At 41.0% G+C, this 21,839-nt stretch overlaps 2 protein-coding genes across 6 annotated transcripts in view; one reads left to right on the plus strand and one right to left on the minus strand.

Moving 5' to 3' along the window:
* The window catches only part of SRPX2 (sushi repeat containing protein X-linked 2), a 29,134-nt gene extending 26,566 nt beyond the window's left edge, over positions 1-2,568 (minus strand). Inside the window, exons 1-2 of one of the 3 annotated variants that reach the window (XM_037988937.2) lie at positions 1,193-2,565; positions 464-504 (exon numbers count right to left, since the gene is read on the minus strand). The gene's annotated coding sequence lies outside the window, so the exon portion shown is untranslated. Of the gene's footprint in view, positions 1-463; positions 505-1,192 lie in introns of all 3 variants that reach the window. The other 2 variants (XM_037988938.2, XM_037988936.2) reach the window with 2 other exon arrangements.
* A 5,761-nt stretch (positions 2,569-8,329) lies between these two features.
* On the plus strand, positions 8,330-15,681 carry TSPAN6 (tetraspanin 6). 3 transcript variants are annotated; one of them, XM_007992246.3, is made up of 8 exons: positions 8,330-8,723; positions 9,593-9,781; positions 10,085-10,159; positions 11,334-11,432; positions 11,824-11,958; positions 12,795-12,878; positions 14,511-14,618; positions 15,389-15,681. In XM_007992246.3, the coding sequence occupies exons 1-7, from the start codon at positions 8,637-8,639 to the stop codon at positions 14,577-14,579; spliced, it is 738 nt and encodes a 245-aa protein (XP_007990437.1). In that variant the 5' UTR covers positions 8,330-8,636; the 3' UTR covers positions 14,580-14,618; positions 15,389-15,681. The 3 variants fall into 3 exon arrangements, with proteins under 3 accessions (XP_007990437.1, XP_007990438.1, XP_037844867.1); XM_007992247.3 differs by having other exon boundaries at positions 8,334-8,538; XM_037988939.2 differs by lacking the exon at positions 8,330-8,723 and adding an exon at positions 8,818-9,142.
* The last annotated feature ends 6,158 nt before the right edge of the window (positions 15,682-21,839 follow it).

Genomic DNA, 21,839 nt, shown 5'->3' on the forward strand with positions numbered 1-21,839 from the left:
TAATAATACTCTCTACCTCATGAATTGATTATTGCCTGTCATATAGGGAAGTAATTTATATATTAGACAATATTATTACCAATTTTGTATTGGACAGGACTGAATGTTTCCCTTCTTTAGTCTCCCAGGCAGTAACTATACTCTGGCTCTGTTCTTAGCTTTGGGTTTTAAGGCTTAGTGGTTTGGTAGTGGCTTCTGGCTTTCAAGTCCAGCCTAACCCTCTAGTTTTACCTTGCTGGGCCAGCAGGAAGTCAGCGAGGTAGAGGAGGACCTGCTGAGGTACATGAGGAGAGGGTGAACAAGCTCCAATTGCCCTCTCACTTCCTGCCCTGTCCTCACCCTAATGGGATGAGAGTTTTGTGGTTCCCAGTAGGCAAACACTTTGTAAATGACAGTATTAAAATTTGCTGCCCATTGGTATAAATTGGCCACTGGGCATTTCAGCAGGCACCCATTCACTCACATGCTTTCAATGAAATGCCATGCTCAGGGGAGGAGTCAGTCCTAGAAATAGAGAAACAAAAAGGTGGTAGATTCTGTCCAGAGTTCCTAAGGGACATGCAAAGCCCAAGAAAGGGAAAAATTTATTTTCTAATTCATTGCTACTTGGTTTCAGACTTTGTCTAGAAAGTGACAGGGAGGCAGGATGGAGAAAAAGAGTAAACGAAGGAGGCAAGGGAAGTAGAAAGATGTGGGATGGAAGGAAAGAAAATCTGACAGAGCTGAAGGAAGGAGATGGATAAACACAGAAAGAGGCAACAAAAGGAGAAAGAGGAGATTAAAGAGAGATCTGGGAAAACGAACAGTTAGATAACTAATCACCGACCCCTCTCCCACATCTAGCCTCCATCTAGTGCCTTTGTTCTGGAGCAGAGGCATTCCTTTTTCAGACCCAATACTCTGAACCTGTGACCTCTTACGTGTCCAGCTTCTCCCCAATCTCAGGCTTAATACTTGACTCACTAGAGTCAACCATCCCATCCCTCTGCTGTGGGCCAAGAAGTTGCTGGGAGCATGTGTTAACAGTCAGGTCACAGCATAAATGAAAAGCAGCATATGATCCAGCTTCATAAAATAACTTCTCCCCCGACCTCCACCCCCAGCCATGTTGCCCAAGTCCTGGATCTCCTTATCCCCTTCACAATTGTGCATTGGGGTAGTGGAGTGTGGAGGGATTAGTTGCAGATCTTACCTGTTTTATGGTATTTTGTGCCCTTTTTCTCTCTCCTCTTTCTCCTTCCTCTCTGCTCCTCTCATCAATTGGAAAAAACCTTCTACTTCAACATTCCTAGAACGAGTGGCTCCTGGTCTGTCCCGACCTCCGGGATTCTGTTAACACTGCCCAGATGTTACGACGTCCGCATCTGCCAAAAGTTTCCTTAAAGCTATATTATCCCCGAAGCTATAGTTATTCCTCTCTCAGAGAAAGGTTTTAGAAAGATGGGGGAGAAGGAACACAGGGATTAGAGGAACTCAGTCTGTCTGCTGCAGAAGAGGGGGAAGTGTGAATGGCACTGGCTCCAAGCCTGTGAGTATAGTGATGACTAACACAGAGGCTGGCTTAAGCGGCCTCCAGAGATGTGTTGCACTGAAGAACACTTCTTTTTATGACTCAGCATGACATAAGAATTGAATGAAAAGGAATTTCACAAACACAAACACCAAAGAGAGGGGAAGACTGTAGCTGATTTTGACATTCCCTAAGATTTCTCCTGTAATTCCTTAGGCTCCCAACTCTGAATTATCTTGCAATCTATATGGTATCAGGTCAGATACACTTTGAAACCTTCATGCCAGTGACCTAACTTCTCTGGACTTCAGTTTCTGTTAAGATTATATTGTTTACAAAAAGAACATGTAGTTGCCTGAAGAATCAAGACTGATTTCCCTTACTAAGAATGGAAGAAAAGCATGCCTGGAGAGGCTTTAGTGGGAGGCTGTTTGAGCAAATCTAGCTGCATCCCAGTGGTCTCTGATGGAGGGTTACATTTCACTCAGCAAGATTTTTTCATTTTAGTATCTGATAATGAGACTGTTCTGCCATAGCACAGACCAGCTACTTACAATCTCCCTCCCCTCACAGTTGACGTTTCCATCTCTTGGAAAATCAGTGGTTATAGAAGGAAGAATTTTAAGCTGCTGTAGAAAGGGTGTTTCTCCTGTGTATGCAAGCAAATTGGTAACCCCTTCTCAGTCATAATGGGAAGAATTGTACTTATGAGAATACAAAGTTCAAAAGCAAGCCTGAGCCTGCTTCATTTCCAATCCACCTGTGACAAATATGTATTGAGTATCTACCATGTGCTTAACAGAGTAATACCTATGTAAAGAAGATGTGGGTGGGCGCGGCGGCTCACGCCTGTAATCCCAGCACTTTGGGAGGCTAAGGAGGGCAGATCACGAGGTCAGGAGTTCAAGATTAGCCTGGCCAACATGGTGAAACCCCATCTCTACTAAATACAAAAAAAAAATTAGCCAGGTGTGGTGGTGCCTGTAATCCTAGCTACTCAGGAGGCTGAGGCAGGAGAATTGCTTGAACCTGGGAGGCAGAGGTTGCAGTGAGCTGAGATCACGCCACTGCACTCCAGCCTGGGTGAGGGAGTGAGACTCCATCTCAGAAGAAAAAAAAAAAAAAGACGTGATCGTCATGGCCTTATTCATTCCATAAATTTATCAAGTATCTACCACGTCAAGAGTGGTGGATGTAGTGGTGAACAAGACAGACAAAATCCCAGGCATTGTAATTCATAATTAATTCAACAAATACTTGTTGAGCATCTATTATGTGCCACACATGGTTCCAGGTATTTGAGAAACATCAGTGAACAAAACAGACAAAAATCCCTGCCCTCATGGAACAGAGGAGACAGACATCAAACAAGCATGTTCTTAATTACAATTGCGTGTGTTTAGGGAATCCTTATTGGTCATCTACTATAAGCTAAGCAGTGAAGATACAGTGGTGAGCAAGTAATGTGTGATTCTTGATCTTATGGAGCTTACTCTCCAGCTCCCGGAGTTTATGTTTAGTAGGGGAGAGAAGAGGGACACAATCAATTATAAAACAATACAACTCCCTATGGTAATAAACTACCAAAAGCTGCGTTACAGACTTTAAGGACGCTAGGAGGAGGTCAGAGGAGGGGGGCATCTGAGAAGAGGTGGGCCTTGGTCTAGTCTCAGGCAAAGGAAATGCCATCAACAAGAACTCACTGTTAAGTCAGAGGAGGGAGGGGCCAACTGCTAAGAGGTTTCAGGGAGAGACAGAAAACAAAGTTGAATAAATAGGGTAGGGCCAAAAAAATCTGATATAGGAGGTTATTTTAAACTTATATGTGAGAAAATAGTGAATATATTAAATGTGTGTGTCTGTGTGTTTCAGTGTGTGTGTGTGTGTGTGTGTGTGTGTGAGAGAGAGAGAGAGAGAGAGAGAGAACAAGTAAAGTAATACATTCTACCAGAGTTTTTCTTTCTCAAACGCCCCTTTACTGGCTCCCTCTTGGCATAGCGTACAGTCTGAGTTCCTTAGCATTGCATACCATGCTCTTCACAAGCAAACCCCACCTATGTCCTTAGCCTAGTATTAAGCACATCCCATGCCTCCTAATTCTGGACACACTCTGCCTCATGCTCTTCCTTGAGCTTCTTGTTCTTCCTTTCGCACCCCAGAGCCTCTGCACAGACGTGTTCACTCTGCTTTATAGTCCCTTCCCTCCTTTCTTGGCTTATTGGAGCTCTACCCACCCTTGCTGCTGAGAAGCTTCCCCCAGCCCATCCCAGCCCAAGTTGGTTAACTTTGCCTTCCTTTTCTCTCACAGCACTTTGTACATATCTCCATTTTAGGACTTTTCACACTTACTGACATTGTTCTTTACTTATCTCTGACTCCTACTAGACTATGAGTGCTTAGAGGGCAAGAACCTTATCCTAGTCTTCTTCATATCCCCAGCCATCCAACACAAAACCTAGCACATGCCGGGGTGAAGATGCTGCGTAAGGCCTCAATCCCACTGAAAGCTGGAAGGAGTGGGACAGAGGGGTTCCAGAAAGAGGTTAAAGAAGAAAGTGAAGGGGGAGAATATGGAAATCATAGGGAGATCAAAGTAAGGGGATATGTCAGAGGAGAGGGACAGCATTCTTGTGAAGCATTGGGATTAATAATGTAAAGAGCTCACCCAAAACAAGTGAGGTTAATTATAATAACCCCAATGTTTCTGCAGCATGTACTCAGTGTGTAAAACACAATGTTAGACACTGCAAGGCTATAAAGTGAAATAAAACACCTCTCCCTATGGTTTGGTTGGGAAGATAAGACAAAGGTAGATAAGGAGACTGACAGCATCCAGGCATAGTCAATTTCTTAAGTTTCTTAAAGTTCAGTACCATTTTCAACTTTAAGACTTTTAATATGAAGCCCCTCAGCAGTAAATAAGGTATTGTTTTACGAAATATTAGATATGGAAACTGACTTCCCTAGTTGAGATCTCAGGAAAGCTCAACCGGGCTAGACTAGAAACAACTTTCTTAGAAAATGGGCATAGAATTGTGAATTTTAATACTATTTAAAAGTATTTATCATGTCTGTGTGTCCCAAACTGTATATTTTGAGCTTTTTTGAAGAAGGCAAGATCAGGGATGGAAAGGGAGGAAAGGTTTCACAGAGCATCTGAAAGGAGTGGATGGGGAAAAAAAGGAATAAAAATAGACAAAGAATAGAATTTCAGAGAAGGAGAATAGGAATACACAAGAGACAATAGAAATAAAGAGATATTCCATTAACGCAACGGATTTTTAAAACTGACATATGAATTAGCTGTTTAAATAATGAGGTATCTGATGGCTGTAATACAAAATGTGAGACATTAAGAAAATAAGTAGGATGTGCCTTTAAATTCTATGATAGTCACTTAGCCAAAGGTAATTGAAGGGATGCTAGAAAACAGATTAGAAAATTAAAATGGTAAAGTTATTATGTGAATAAGAGATAAGATGTATTCTCAGCGATACAGCTGATTTTTTTTTTTTTTTTTTTTTTTTTTTTTAGTGGTTCCTAAGAGAGACAGTAGGAATGTCCCAAGACATTATCTAGGTACTCAATTTAGTTTTTTTTTGTTTTATGATAGTGTGATACTGGGATGGCTTAGACATTTAATTTTAACAATCAATCCTGAGTAATTACTGTGTGGTTACTCCCAGAGACCAGTTATGACCTCAGTGAGCAATCAGCTCAACAGGGATTGGCCGAGCAGAAAATGAACTCATCAATAGGGCATTATGTCCTAGGGTACTGAGGACAGTATAAAAGGGGACACAGGGGCCCTGCCACACTAGCTCTTCAGTAGTTTCTGAACATCTAGACGGTAGGATGTAGAATAGGTAAGTAGAAATGCAAAGCAGATATTGCAGTAATTGACTAAAGGGCTGAGTTAATGGGAGTGAGTGTGTAGTTTAGACAGTTATGGTGTTAGAGAAAGAGGTGAGGGAGGAGGGGCTTTTTACTGAGTTGGGACTGAGCTGGATATTCAGTAGAAGCAGAAAGTGTGAGTGAAGTAGAGGGTGGGCAGGGACTAGGAAATAGGACTTGTTTATTGGGGGGTTGATCGTACTTACCTGGTACAGAGCAGAAAATTCACATTGGAAAAGCAGTAGGAAATCAGTAGAGATTGTATTGGGATGAGGGGCTTGGTAGGGATGGAGGGAGGTTGGAGGTGGCACAAGGGAGGTCTGACCTAACAGTGAGCCCTTGTTTATGTCATTTCGCTTGCCTGATGTCTAGCAATGAAAAACATTTACACCTAATCTTGAAGGTTACAGGAAGTTAATTGGGAAGGGAGAGTACTAAATGTTCAATGTAAAACAAGCAGTAACAATACTTAAAGTATTTTCCTTTTTTTCCTACGTGGTTGACATCAAATTGTGTTTCTGTGCTCAGAAAGAGGGAGAAATTAAGAGGTTGAACAAGAAAAAGTACTGAACTCTCTGCCTTATCACTCTGGGGCAGGTAGGGTTACTTCCTAGGTGACTGGGCTATTGGAGTGAAGGCAAAAGCCAAACTCAACCAAAAAACCCCAAGTGCAAGGCAGAATTGGGGCAATCATTGAGGTTCTTAAGCTTCAGAGGTTCCGAGGAGCCCTTTTTTGTGGTTAATGTCTGTGCAACAGCAGTCTTTACTCAGGTTACTCTGAGAGGAGGCAGCTGTGTATACAACAGCAGCTATGTTTCATCACAAAGTGGGCCCCATTTCTGATGAAAGACACAGAAGTTACCCAGGTTTAGTCCTAGGCAGCTTACCTAGCCTCTTTCAGTCTGTTTCTTCATCTGTAAAATGAAGGTGCTAGGTGTGTCAACCTCATAATAGGGTTTTTGTGATGCGTGCATATGAGGTAACGTGTATCAAGCTCTTAGCGATAGTGGTTGGTATGTAGTCAATGCTCATTATCACAGTCATTATTAATACTTTAAAGAATACATTTATCTAATGGCCTAGGGAAATACTTCTTAAATTGCCTTAAATGGGATTAGATGCCCCTTTGGTCTGGGTTTGTACCCAGACCCAGGCCTAGGTTTGAACTAAATTGAATTTCTGGGTTTGGTGCCATGGTGGGCGTGGGGAGATGGAAGTGGGTGTAGCAGAGTAGGAGGCAATGGTGCAAGGTGTTGTGGCCATAGGAATATGAATTTCCAGGTCAGCATTTAGTTTAGTTTGGCACCGAGTGTTATTCAAACAAAGCAGCGTTGTGAGTAGTAGAGGAAGGGAGAGGAGGAAAGTCAACACATTCTTGGAAATAAGATGTGGCTTTTGCTTTGCTATTTTGTTTTTTCTTCAGCTACAGATATATTTCTTTGCTCTTGGGCTCACATTGTAAATCCCTTCCAGTACATAGTACAAATCTAAATTTCAGAGAAACTTCTCTTTAAGATGACAAGAAGTTATCAAGACTTCCCTTGATCCTTGTTTTTAGTATAAGAACCCCTCAGTTGGGGTCATTTAGCCTAGGGAGAAATCTTTGCATGTACTTAGACACCCCCCCTCCACCATGTTGAATATCTGCTATTTCCTAACGACTTTACCTCAAAGTGTTTGAAGGTGTATGTAGATGTACATTTATCCATTCTCCATGTATTTGTGTATTACGCCTTTCAAATTTTAGTAAAAAATTTTAGTATAAAGGCTGGCAGTGCAATAATTAATTTTCCAATAGTTGCTGCCTTGCACCTCAGACGTCTGGCAAGATGTTATAGGATCTGGTCCTAGGTCAATATTCGAAGCACAGGGAAGCTCTGTGTGACCAAGTCAATGGAACTTTCCCGTGTTCTGGTCCTGAGATGTATGTTCAGAGCAACGTTTCAAGCAGAAAAGTCTGAGTATTCATCTCTCCTCCACAAATACAGGTCTTTTTGCAATGGCAATAAAGTAAATAGCCACTTGTGATATTAAGCTGGTGTCAATGATGAAGGGTTAGATTGCATAGGGAACTGATATAGCCTTCTAACCCCATTCCTCTAGAGAACACATACTCACTTAACACTCAGTCTTTGCCCTCAAAGAGCTGACGTTTTTGTTGAGAAATCAGACCTTAACACACCTCCTGTGCTGTAACAACATAAACCGATATGTTCACAATACATAACATTAGGTTTTAACCTCTCTGTAATCAGCTGAGTTTTGATGGGAAAAAACAGGTGGCTGGAATATACAGTGCCTTTCTGTTTTAACATTTAAGAGGAGGTCACACTCACCAGGGATGAAATTTCCATAGCACTCTCTTTTTAAAAGTTTGCAGCGAATAGCTGGACTTACATTTCACTATTATGTAAAAATACTTTCCTTCAACTTTCCAATTACTTAGGGGATAAAAGAGGAAAGGAATACTGGGGTTTTGCAAAGTCCTACAGGGAAATTCTAAAAGTCATTATTATCTTTAATACCTAGCTTAGAAATTCTTTCAACAAGTGGTGATTATTTTCCTCAATTCATTCATATTTCCCCTTCCTACCCCATAAAACAATGTTCACAAACCGAAAAGCACACAAGTGAGAAAAAAATCAGCCTAATTCCACCAGAGGTAAATTTCACTGTTCCTTTCAGTTTTTGTCTAAGCACACGTGACTGTATGTATTGCTTTGCAATCCGCTTTCTTTTTGCAAATATATTTCTTGTGGGTATTTTCCCATGTATTTTCCTAGGTCACTTTTAACCTCTTCATTCTTTTTCTTCTCTCTAGGGCACCAGGGGCCAGGGAGGCCCAATCTCAGAGCGCTGCGGGCTCTGCTGGTGATATAAACAATATGGTGAAGTTATAAAGAGAGGGGAGGGGTGGGGGGGACGGGAAAGATTCCTTAGGATAGAAAAAAAAAATGAAGAAAGCTCCACTAGAAGACCTACGAAATTTCCGACACTAGAACCTTTGTATATAGTTTTCGGTAACCTTCGGCAGGGGGCGCTTGGAAATTGTTGCCACTTTCCGGACAGCCTCCCGTACTTTACCCTCTAGAAAATTGTACAGTGTTTCCGGCCCTTCTCAGTTGTGGACGCTCGTAAGTTTTCGGCAGTTTCCGGGGAGACTCGGGGACTCCGCGTCTCGCTCTCTGTGTTCCGATCTCCCGGTGCGGTGGTGCAGGGTCTCGGGCTAGTCATGGCGTCCCCATCTCGGAGACTGCAGACTAAACCAGTCATTACTTGTTTCAAGAGCGTCCTACTAATCTACACTTTTATTTTCTGGGTGAGAGACGAAGGCGCCTGGGGCTGGCAGGGGATCCCGGGCTTTTAGGTGTGTGGGGGGGTGTGACCCTGAGCGGCGGGAGCTCAGGTCGGGGATGGGGTGGGGTTTGGGCGGCCATCGCGCCTGGGACCCTGACGCTGACGACCAGTGATTGGGCCTCGAGCAGAGAGCTCAGGCATCTCGCCGGCGCTGGGGTCGGAGTGCGGGACGAAGGTAGCCGACAGGCTGAGCTGGGACCCAGGCGTACCAGCGTTCGAGTTCGATACGGGAGGCGAGGTGGGCGTTAAGCCCCCAGAGCAAGCAGACGGTGACCCTGGACATTTGCAGAGGCAAGCAAGGCTTGCCCGGCCCCATTGAGGGCTCACTTGCATAATAGTGTCTTTCTTTTCACTGCTTCATAAGAGAGGAGTGTTTCGCAGGTAAGTATGGGTATGCCTCCACTCCCGCCAGTCCATCCTTGGGCTTGCTTTTGTGTACCATTCCTTTGTACTCTGTGCTCATCCCTAACTGGAGAGGACGGGGGAAGTTTCTGGAATTCATAAAATCACTTTTTTTTTTTTTTTCACCTTCAAGGTTTTCTTCCTAAGGTTGGAGTAAGACAATTAAGGAAGTTTTGATCCCTAGGGTAAAATATGCCCTGGGCTAGTGTTTACACACAAAAAGATGAATTTTAAGAATTTTGATAAGATGCCTTGTCCACGGCCTACTCTTGTGTGCAGCTCCGCTCCTAATCCCTTCTACTCTTCCCCCTTATCTGCCATATCCCAGCATATCACACCTATTGTGCTTTAAATACCTCATGCGTTGTGTTTTGAAGATGCTGCTGTACACAGTGCGTAACTGTTTGTATTCTCTGAATTCCCACATAGATCACTGGCGTTATCCTTCTTGCAGTTGGCATTTGGGGCAAGGTGAGCCTGGAGAATTACTTTTCTCTTTTAAATGAGAAGGCCACCAATGTCCCCTTCGTGCTCGTTGGTACTGGTACCGTCATTATTCTTTTGGGCACCTTTGGTTGTTTTGCTACCTGCCGAGCTTCTGCATGGATGCTAAAACTGGTGAGTCCTTGTTTTCATTAGAATTGATTCTTGGTTTTAGAAAAGTTTTGTATGTTATAGGATTCCTTTCTTGGAACTGGCCATGGCCCTTTACAATTTTTCCTGTTCCTTATGAAAACTTGTCAAGTAACAGTTCAGCTGCCAGTTTCCACTTTCAAAATAGACATGTTGTTTTCCCTGCCCTTTTCAATGAAAACATGATGAACCAATTGAGAAGACGACCATTATTTTTTTCTTTGAGTCCCTTTGCAGCTGTGCTATATCTTATTTATGCTGACTTGGACTTTCTTTCTTATCCTGCAGTATGCAATGTTTCTGACTCTCATTTTTTTGGTCGAACTGGTCGCTGCCATCGTAGGATTTGTTTTCAGACATGAGGTAAGCCTGAATTAGGGAAGCTTAGCATGTTAAATTTATCCTCTAAAAGATAAAAATGGATTTATTTAAGTAAAAGAGTCAGACCTCTGTATTTAAACCTGTAGCTGACAGTAATGGCCTTCTTGTAAACATTCTGGTTCACTTCTAATTTAAAAGAAAATTTAGAAAATTGTAAAGACTGATAGTCACCAGAAGAAAATTACTTGTATTTCCTGTCATTTTTCTGTGTGTAAGTACCTATTAAAACAGAGATAGTACAATTTATAACTTTACTGATAGGAAAATATTCAAAGCACAAAATTGATAACCTTCTTATGCTTTGCATTTTGAAAAGATTAGATATACTTAATGCAAATCATCAAAAGTTTAATATTGGGCCAGGTGCGGTGGCTCACGCCTGTAATCCCAGCACTTTGGGAGGCCAAGGCGGGCGGATCACGAGGTCAGGAGATCGAGACCATGCTGGCTAACATGGTGAAACCCTGTCTCTACTAAAAATACAAAAAAAAAAAAAAAAAAAAAAAATTAGCCGGGCATGGTAGTGGGTGCCTGTAGTCCCAGCTACTCGGGAGGCTGAGGCAGGAGAATGGCGTGAACCCAGGAGGCGGAGCTTGCAGTGAGCTGAGATCGCGCCACTGCACACCAGCCTGGGCGACAGAGTGAGACTCCATCTCAAAAAAAAAAAAAAAAAAAAAAAAAAAAAGTTTAATATTGAATTAGAAATCAGGTAAACTTGGGGTAGTTCAAATATCATTCGGTGAGTAGCAAAGGCTCATCAATGAGAGTTCTTATAAAGTGGTAGCACAGTCTCCCAAAGTAAGGTTTTGTAGCTTACAAATTCCATAGGCATCGAATTTGTACTCAGTTTAAAGTGGAAAAAGATTAGCAGGGTGCAGAATACAGCAGTACTGCATGGCCACTCAGATAAATACATATTCCCACAGCACTTTGAACTTGTAGTGGTTCTCATCATATATTTTAATGTTTTGCTTAGTAGTCCCCTCAGCTAACCTATATCCCTTAGAGGACAGGATTGTACCATGGAAGTTAATTACCATACATGTTGCTGCTGTCAAAGATATGACCATTGGTCAGATTCAAGAACTTACTTGACCTGAAACCAAAAGAACTTTCTAGAGGATTTTCTTACTGACATTGTGTTTCTTTGCTATAGATTAAGAACAGCTTTAAGAATAATTATGAGAAGGCTTTGAAGCAGTATAACTCTACAGGAGATTATAGAAGCCATGCAGTAGACAAGATCCAAAGTACGGTAAGTGGTAACCACCACCTAGAGGGGAACACATTCCCTGCTGCCTCAGAGAAAAGAGTAGAATCTGGCTACTAGATGCTATCCACTTGTAGGGGAAAGAAGTGCGACGTGTTTCATTTTCCTTACATGTGCACCTGTTCTCTTCTGTCCCTGCTTACATCATAGTCCGGGTACTGTTAGTACCAACTATAGCAGGAAAGTAAAGCCAATACAAAACTGTCATGCATGGTGCTAATCAAGGACCCAGTGCTCATCTCTTGAATCAATTCAGGAGAGAGATCATTGAGATTAGTAAATGTTTTGAGCACAAATTGCAATAGAGGATATTAGGTTAAATGTTTGACTACAAAGTTGTAATACGAACTGTAAATGCTTTTGTTGGGTTTTTCAGTTACATTGTTGTGGTGTCACCGATTATAGAGATTGGACAGATACTAATTATTACTCAGAAAAAGGATTTCCTAAGAGTTGCTGTAAACGTGAAGATTGTACTCCACAGAGAGATGCAGACAAAGTAAACAATGAAGTAAGGTGCCTTTTAAAACTTTCTATTTGACAATATTTGAGGACTTAACTGAACGCAAAATTGACCCAGTTTTTAATTTTTTTTTTTTTTTGAGACGGAGTCTCTCTCTGTCGCCCAGGCTGGAGTGCAGTGGCGCGATCTTGGCTCACTGCAAGCTCTGCCTCCAGGGTTCACCCCGTTCTCCTGCCTCAGCCTCCTGAGTAGCTGGGACTACAGGCGCCCACCACCACGCCTGGCTAATTGTTTGTATTTTTTAGTAGAGACGGGGTTTCACCGTGTTAGCCAGGGTGGTCTCGATTTTCTGACCTTGTGATCTGCCCGACTTAGCCTCCCAAAGTGCTGGGATTACAGGCGTGAACCACTGCACCCGGCCAGTTTTTAATTTTTAAATATAAGCTGAAATAAGGCAGGTAAGACTTGAGTTCAGACAGCTAGCAAGTAACACTTTTTTGTTTGTTTATTGTTTAGTACTTTTTCTAAAGACAGTGTTTCTCTCTGTCACCCAGTCTGAAGTGCAGTGGTGTGATCATAGTTCACTGGAGCCTTGAACTCCTGGGTTCAAGTGAAGTAACACTTTTAAATATATAATCCAAAAGGTGGAAATAGTTGGGAATAATTATTTGTTCTGTTGAGAACATACGGAAGAGAGTAGATTTCAATAAAATGAAAATCAAAGGCTCTGATACATACATCTTTCTGCAGAGGTATATGATCAAAGTATTTATTACCCTAAATATATCTTCCTGCAGAGGTATATGGTCAAAGTATTTATTACCATAAAGAAAAGCACAGGCTGCTTGTACTGTATTTAATCTTTGTTTTTTTCCTCCCATTAGGGTTGTTTTATAAAGGTGATGACCATTATAGAGTCAGAAATGGGAGTCGTTGCAGGAATTTCCTTTGGAGTTGCTTGCTTCCAAGTAAGTCTTTGTAGTTACTTAGGAAATATTTCATCCCTCTTGTAGGTGTAAGCTAGAAATTTTTTCACTTTTTTTTGAGTTGGCGTCGTGCTCTGTTGCCCAGTCTGGAATGCAGTGGTGCCATCTCAGCTCCCTGCAACCTCTACTTCTTGGGTTCAAGCAATCCTCCCACCTCAGCCTCCCGAGTAGCTAGAATTACAGGTGTGTGCCACCATGCCTGGCTAATTTTTTTGTATTTTCAGTAGAGATGGGGTTTCACCATGTTGGCCAGGCTGATCTCGAACACCTGACCTCAAGTGATCCGCCCACCTCGGCCTCCCAAAGTGCTGGGATTACAGGTGTGAGCTACTGCATGCAGCAAGATTTTCACTTTTAAGGCTTAAAGTTTTTGCTTCAGGGGCCTGGATAGTGAGGACATTTTTAGGGAAGTTGCATTTTCACAAAGCTCTCAATTACTGGTCACAGTATAAAAATACTTTATTTAGGAGAAATACCTGATGTAGATGACGGGTTAATAGGTACAGCAAACCACCATGGCACGTGTATACCTATGTAACAAACCTGCACGTTCTGCACATGTAACCCAGAACTTAAAGTATAATAAAAAAAAAAAAAAAGAAGAAAAAATGTAAGATTTAGAATTAACTGGCAGCAGTACATATCTTTTGAAAGCAGTTAACTGTGGAAAGACTCAGTGCCCTCTTAGTTATGGCAACTTTCCAGTACCATAGTTCATGAAACAAAACATTAGATAGGAACCTTGGTTCTCTCTGCGGTCAGTCAAGATTCTGAAACGTTATCAGGGTCTTTCCTGGGCTGCAACTGCCTGATGAGTTGCATACAAGTTCCAACCTATTAAAATTTAGATGATGCTACCCCCATATTCATTATGCACCAGTTGTTTTGGGTTGATTCCACGTTGTAGATCAAATTATGTTTCTCAAGTTGTGTTTCTCACTGTAGCATGAAGTTTGTTTTATGGCTCTGAACGATTTTCTTTTTTAGATTAAACACTAGAAATAAGACTAATTCAAGTTTAGTCTTGATATATTTTTAAAGTAACAAGCAAAGCTATATCTAAATCTATGCTAATGCAGTAGCCACTAGCCACCTTTGAGTTGTTATAAATTATTAAATAAAATTAAAACCTCAGTTTACTGGAGATTTGAAATACTTAGTAACCATGTGGCTGCTGCCTACTATATCAGACAGTACAGGGATTCTAGAACGTTTTCATTACTGTAATACTGCTCTGGATCTTTCCAGGAAAATCTCTGCCCTCGTTGATGGAGATTTCACTTGTTAAGATACTTACTGAAAACCATGTCTTTGTTTTTTTCTGGGAAATGAGAGTAAGAAAAGTTTCTCCAAAACTTGTCACTGAATCTTCCTTGAGTGACAGTTTGCTGGATTTTCCTTTGGTGAGAGTTGTGAAATTCTGGGTCATAGTGGCAATAAAACTTCACTTACATTCTTTGAATGTGATCTAGATGCTGCAGAGTATTAAACATAACTCTAGAAAAACTCAAGGAAGAAAATTTATAGGCGAATTACAAGTGAGAGGGGAATATAGTTTGAGGTCTTCAAGCTGTTTTGTGTATGTATTTAATTTTGTTCCTATTTTATTTCTAGCTGATTGGAATCTTTCTCGCCTACTGCCTCTCTCGTGCCATAACAAATAACCAGTATGAGATAGTGTAACCCAATGTATCTGCGGGCCTATTCCTCTCTACCTTTAAGGTGGGTTCGTTTTGGTCCTCAGCTCTGTCAGTGTTGATATTTATTCTAGCCTGTGTATATGATGCATGGACTGAGTTTGCCAAGAACGTCTTGTCTAGTAGTATATTTAAACCTAGCTGGTGCTATGTAAGCCCTGTGTAGGCAGGTTAGGTCTCTATACACAGGGCATGGTCAGAAAGTAATGACTTAGCTACAGCTTATCTATGCATGCTCTCTGTTTTTATGCAACAGAAGAGTCCCCGTGTGGGTTTATATATTTACATATACATGTCAGCCTAGAGATCATAAGTGGTCCCTTTTCTAACATGTTTCAACCTAGAGAGAAGAGAAGCAAAGAATCCCAATAATAACCTTACTTGTGAGGTTCCCTGGCAGGTGCACTCTGCTCATCACCAATATTGACGTTTTCCCTAGTCCTTTTCATAGTTTTCATTTACCACAGTCCATCAGTCGTTGAGATTGTGGCTTTCTTGGTAAAAAGATGTTTTTGGTGGGCTATCGTTCAAGCCGTAAGCTCATCTGGTCTAGTAAGGAACCAGATTTTGGGAAGACGTGTGTTTCAATGGCATTAGTATTTGAGTGGTAAAATACTATGAGAACTGTTGTTGACTGAATTGATCCTTAGGGCACACTTTGCATTTTACTTGAGCCACTGACTAGGAGCACATAGGAAGGCCTTCATTAGCAGGAATAGATTAGAATGTATGTAAGCAAATACGGATGTTGAAATTTGGGTAACAAGTACATTAACTGTTTTTGTTTAATTTTAGGACATTTAGGTTCCCCCCGTGAATTAGAAATTGCCTGGTTGGAGAACTGACGACACTACTTACTGATAGATCAAAAAACTACACCAGTAGGTTGATTCAATCAAGATGTATGTAGACCGAAAACTACACCAATAGGCTGATTCAATCAAGATTTGTGCTCGCAATAGGCTGATTCAATCAAGATGTGTGTTTGCTATGTTCTAAGTCCACCTTCTGTCCCATTCATGTTAGATCGTTGAAACCCTGTATCCCTTTGAAACACTGGAAGAGCTAGTAAATTGTAAATGAAGTAATCCTGTGTTCCTCTTGACTGTTATTTTTCTTAGTGGGGGGTCTTTGGAAGGCACTGTGAATTTGCTATTTTGATGTAGTGTTACAAGATGGAAAATTGATTCCTCTGACTTTGCTATTGATGTAGTGTGATAGAAAATTGACCTCTCTGAACTGGCTCCTTCCCAGTCAAGGTTATCTGGTTCGATTGTATAATTCGCACCAAGAAGTTAAAATGTTTTATTACTCTCTGTTCTGATGACAGGCAGAGAGTCACATTGTGTGATTTAATTTCAGTCAGTCAATAGATGGCATCCCTCATCAAGGTGCCAGATGGTGATACTAGTAAGGGACTACTGATGTTCTGTGATACATCAGGTTTCAGCACACAACTTACATTTCTTTGCCTCCAAATTGAGGCATTTATTATGATGTTCATAGTTTCCCTCTTGTTTGAAAGTTTCTAATTATTAAATGGTGTCGGAATTATTGTATTTTCCTTAGGATTTCAGTGGAACTTATCTTCATTAAATTTAGCTGGTACCAGGTTGATATGACTTGTTAATATTATGGTCAATTTTAAGTCTTAGTTTTCGTTTGTGCCTTTGATTAATAAGTATAACTCTTTTATACAATAAATACTGTTTTCCTCTAAAAAGATCGTGTTTAAATTAACTTGTAGAAAATCTGCTGGGATGGTTGTTGTTTTCCACTGAGAACGCTAAGCCCTACATTTCTACTCAGAGTACTGTTTTTAGATGTGAAATATAAGCCTGAGGCCTTAACTCTGTATTAAAAAAATTAATGTTCTTGTTTAAAAAATCTGTTCCCATAGGTACAGCAAACCACCATGGCACATGTATAGCTATGTAACAAACCTGCACATTCTGCACATGTATCCCAGAACTTAATGTAAACAAAAAATCTTAAAGTGCAAATATTAACTGTTCCCTGTGAAAAAATTATATTCCATGTTATAAAATACCATATGATTAGTGTTCTCCTAGAGATCAGACTTTTTTGATTGTATAGTTTGCCTTAAAAAGTTGTATAGGGAGGGATGTAACCTGTATCTTCAGGATAATAAGGAAATAAGGAAAATAATAATTACTAAAATTTGAGTTGAAGTCAGGGAATTATTTCTTTGGTTTTGAGTCTTTTTATACATCCATTAGTAGAACCTATCTAGTCTGATAGCCACAGTCCTTGAATTGATGGTAAGGGGGAGTTAGTTACAGTTAAAAAAAAAAACCTGGGCAAAAACTACTAGTTAAATAATCATGAATTTTGAGTATGGGTTTTAAAATGCTTGGAGTTATTGCAGAAAAAGGATATTCTCCATTAGAACATTTGACGTGTGGCCTTTGACGTAAGATAAGGTGATAAGAAAATTAAGTTGAAAAATAGTGACTCAAGTACAGCAAATCAGATTTTTGGCTACTGAGATTAAAGAAGCAAATATTTAAAGGATTATCAGCAATTTTCAAATACTTATTTTTCACTGCAGTGGTTTTGAAGAACGTTTTAAAGTTATATTTAGAATTTTTTAAAAAAAGTTTTCCCTCAGCTGGCATGGTGGCTCACATCTGTAATCCTAGCATTTGGAGAGGCTGAGGTGGGTGGATCACCTGAGGTCAGGAGTTCTAGACCAGCCTGGCCAACATGGTAAAGCACCATCTCTACTAAAAATGCAAAAATTAGCTGGGTGTGGTGGTGAGCACCTGTAATCCCAGCTACTTGGGAGACTGAGGCAGTAGAGTCACTTGAATCTGGGAGGCAGAGGTTACAGTGAGCCGAGATCGTGTCGCTGCACTCCAGCCTGGGCGACGAGTGAACCTCCATCTCAAAAAAAAAAAAAAAAAAAAAAAGGTTTTCCCTCATTATTAAAAAGGAAAAATTATAGAAAATTAAAATATAGAATGTAGAAAGAGGGAAAACACCACACATCACTCTTCAGGTGGATTGGTTTATTTTTAAGATGGTTTTATTTTGGATAGCCAGTTAGAAAACTCACTCACAGCTGATATGTGCATATGCGTGCTGAATTGTATACTTAATTCTGAAAGTAATGAGGAAACATTTCACCTGATGATAACAGGTACAAAGGAAAGTTCATGTGTCTTTAATAGTTTGCTAATTAGACTAGCCGGTTAGAAAGAGGGATCACTAGATGGGAGAGAGAGATCCAGTTTCCACTGGAGGCCGTAGGTCTGCTCGTTTCCATGGTGACAATCCTAATGGCAGAGGGGGTGAGTTTCCCTTAGTGGCACAGGCTGGGGGTTTTGAGCTTTTGAGTTTTATTTTATAGAAATCTGGAGAATTTTACATTTTACTTCATTTTGTATCCATGTTTAAAATAATTCATTTTTGATGTCCCAAAATTGATGTGGGTTGCCTTATTTCCAGGCACCAGGTTCCTCACTGCAAGGTGACATTTTGAGAAGCAGAGATCTCTAGGAATATCTTCTGAAAGTGTGAAAAGCTTGGTAGATTTCAGTGGGTTGTTGGGTTTATGTTGTAAGCATCAAACTTTTGTGGAAATAAATACCTAATACAAGGTATAAATACCATTTCTGGTTTTCCTCAGAGCTCACAAAAGAATCTCTGGGACTTGATGTTTTCAGCCTCCTGTCAGAATCCAAGTTGGTGATGCACCCAAGCAAACCTGTTAAAATATGAGATACAGGGCCGGGTGCGGTGGCTCACGCCTGTAATCCCAGCACTTTGGGAGGCCAAGGTGGGTGGATCACGAGGTCAGGAGATCGAGACCATCCTGGTTAATACGGTGAAACGCCGTCTCTACTAAAAGTACAAAAAATTAGCCAGACATGGTGGCGGGTGCCTGTAGTCCCAGCTACTCGGGAGGCTGAGGCAGGAGGATGGCGTGAACCTGGGAGGCGGAGTTTGCAGTGAGCAGAGATCGCGTGTCTTTAATAGTTTGCTAATTAGAGTAGCTGGTTAGAAAGGGGAATCACTAGATGGGAGGGATCACTAGATGGGCACTCCAGCCTGGCGACAGAGCAAGACTCCGTCTCAAAAAAATATATAATAAATAAAAAGAGACACAAAGCATATATGCATTTTCTCGTGAAACAGTAAACTTTGGTTCCTTTGAATTATTCTGTGAGGGTTTTTGTGTTTGCAGAAAAAAAAATTAACCTAAGATATTAATGCCGTTTCTGCTTTTCCTCACAGCATATATAAGATACTTTGAGATTTGATTTTTTTTTTAAGTTTGCTACTTTTCTAGGTTGACACTTTATGATGTGGCAAACCAAACTTTACTAATTTAAAAAGGAAAACAAAAGGCTAATGTGTCAGAAATGAATATATAAACTGAAACAGCTATAGGGAAATAAGACTTTCATTTTTAAGTAATTGCTTTAAAACTTCACCCAGATTGCTTGTGAGAGAGAAGCCATTATGATTTAATTATGGTTTTTCTATTAGGTACCCTGACCCCATGGAGCTTAGTAGCATCAGGCACTTGTAAGAGCACAGTAAATGCTAATGGAATAAATGAATGAATGAGTGAGTCTAATTATAATGGCCCTTTAATGTTCTGTGTGAAATAAGATGATCTCAACATCTCATTCTATGTAAGCCACCATTTATATAATAGAAACCACCTGCCCAGTCAGAAACCACTTAACCTCAGAAACCACTGCTAACTTCCTCCTGGTCAAATCGCTTTTTGCTGCTTCTCTTTCTTGAAGTCTTTGTTGCATGTGGTACCACTAAAAATATTTTTCTTTTTTTTGTTTTGACTGTGTAACATCCTGATTTTCTTCCCTTTTACTGCTCTTTCTAGTTTACTTTGTTGTTTGAATTTCCTCCTCCTTTTCAAGTGTGGCTGACCCCAAGGGCTTATATATAGCTTTTTGCTCTTAGATTATGCTGACCTTACCTTGAGGAAGTAAATGTACATGATCATCAGGCCTAACCTCTTATTCTTGGGACATGCACTTTAGTTATGTGTTGGTCATAGCAGCTTGCTTATATTCCTACCCCTCTCCAATACCTAAAAGTTTAGTAGCATTCCAAACTCTTTAAATTTTTTAAATATTCCTCCTGTAAACATCTAACACATGAACAGTAAGTACTTATTTGACATTGACCTACCTGGCTCTTTCACCAGGGATGACATGGCTTATGGAAACTGGGGAAAATGGGTCACCTGTTCTAACCACAAGTATTTATCAAGTGCACATCAGTTCTTTGGGATTGTCATGCTTCATCTGATGGTGTTCTCATTACCATATCCTCAAAATTTTCATTAAAAAAAAGTGAAGTGGTGAGTTGGTAAGGCTCTTGTTTCTTCCAGTCGAAGTTTCTTACCACTTTTTTTTTCCGGGAAAACACAAACCTATTAGCAACATCCACAAAGCAAATCAAACTGACATGGCACTTGCCTGGATATAGACAATTCAGCAATGGCTATATACAGCGTATATAGGAGGGTACACAACTACTCAGAATCATGACTAGAAAGGTAAAGTATGTACACAGGGCAACATTATGTACACAGGGCAACCTAGGGTACAGCGTAAGAGATTCTGCACACATTTTCCTGTCCAGAAAGGCCATGCACTTCCTCAGCAGGAAAGTGGCAGATAAGGGCCTGTAATCCCAGCACTTTGGGAGGCCAAGGCAGGCGGATCACCTGAGGTCAGGAGTTTGAGACCAGCCTGACCAACATGGAGAAACTCTGTCTCTACTAAAAATACAAAATAAGTGGGGTGTGATAGTGTGTGCCTGTAGTCCCAGTTACTTGAGAGGCTAAGGCAGGAGAATCACTTGAACCCAGGAGGAGGAGGTTGCAGTGAGCTGAGATCGTGCCAGTGCACTCTAGCCTGGGCAACAAGAGCAAAACACAGTCTAAAAACAACAACAACAACAACAACAACAAAAAGAAAGTGGCATATAAGAGAAGGTAGGCCATTTGAAAAGACCCTTTTTCTCCTGTGTGTGTGTGTGTGTGTGTGTGTGTGAGAGAGAGAGAGAGAGTGTGTGACAGAGTCTCTCTCCATCACCCAGGCTGGAGTGCACTGGTGCAGTATTGGCTCACTGCAACCTCCACCTCCCAGGTTCAAGCAATTATCCCTGCCTCAGCCTCCTGAGTAGCTGGGATTACAGGCTCCCGCCACCACGCCCAGCTAATTTTTGTATTTCTAGTAGTGACGGGGTTTCGCCACGTTGGCCAGGCTGATCTTGAACTCCTGACCTCAGGTGATCCGCCCGCCTCGGCCTCCCAAAGTGCTGAGATTACGTGTGTGAGCCACCGCGCCCAGCCCCCTCTTCAGTTTCTTCTCCTATAGTGGGGAAATAAGATAACTAATGTGTATTGAGCATTTACTAATTGCTTCAGTAGACTACCTTGTGTGGGGAGGCAGTGCTATCCTCATTTTCCCTAAAAACAAAAAAGTTGAGGATTAGGTTAAATAACTTGCCCAAAGTCACGTAGCTATTGAGTGGCAGATCTGGAATTTTAACTGAAATCTGACTCTGAAGCCTATGCTTCTTTTATTGGATTTTGGTGCATCTTAATAGCAAAGGGGATTGTGTGACACTGGCCCATAGCCAGAGAATGGAAGGAAGAAACAAAAAGATTATTTTCTCTAAATATCATTTTTTAAAAAAAAAATTATTAAGGCAGAGTCTCAATCTGTTGTCCAGGCTGGAGTGCAGTGGCAAAATCTCGGCTCACTGCAACCTCCGCCTCCCAGGTTCAAGCAAGTCTCCTGCCTCAGCCTCCCAAGTAGCTGGGATTACAGGCGCCCTCCACCACGCCCAGCTAATTTTTTGTATTTTTAGTAGAGACGGGGGTCTTGCCATGTTGATCAGGCTGGTCTTGAACTCCTGACCACCTCAGCCTCTCAAAGTGCTGGTATTACAGGCATGAACCACTGCGCCCGACCTCTCCAAATATCTTTTAATCAGTCTTTATTGAATGTGAAATCTTTAAAGAGAAAACCTTCGTGAAAGAATATCCTATTCTCTCACAATATGCCCTTTGTAGGGTGTTAGTGTACAATAATTACATATTAAAAACAAACCAACCAACCTTGTTATTACTCCTCAGCTCCACAACATTATCGAACCAAGGGAATGATTACAAAGAGTTAATAGCAGTCTAAACATCAACTCTTTCCATTTTCTTTTAAGCATCTTGACAGTCTAA

This window comes from Chlorocebus sabaeus, chromosome X, assembly GCF_047675955.1.
Source record: "Chlorocebus sabaeus isolate Y175 chromosome X, mChlSab1.0.hap1, whole genome shotgun sequence".
Classification (NCBI taxonomy): domain Eukaryota; kingdom Metazoa; phylum Chordata; class Mammalia; order Primates; family Cercopithecidae; genus Chlorocebus; species Chlorocebus sabaeus.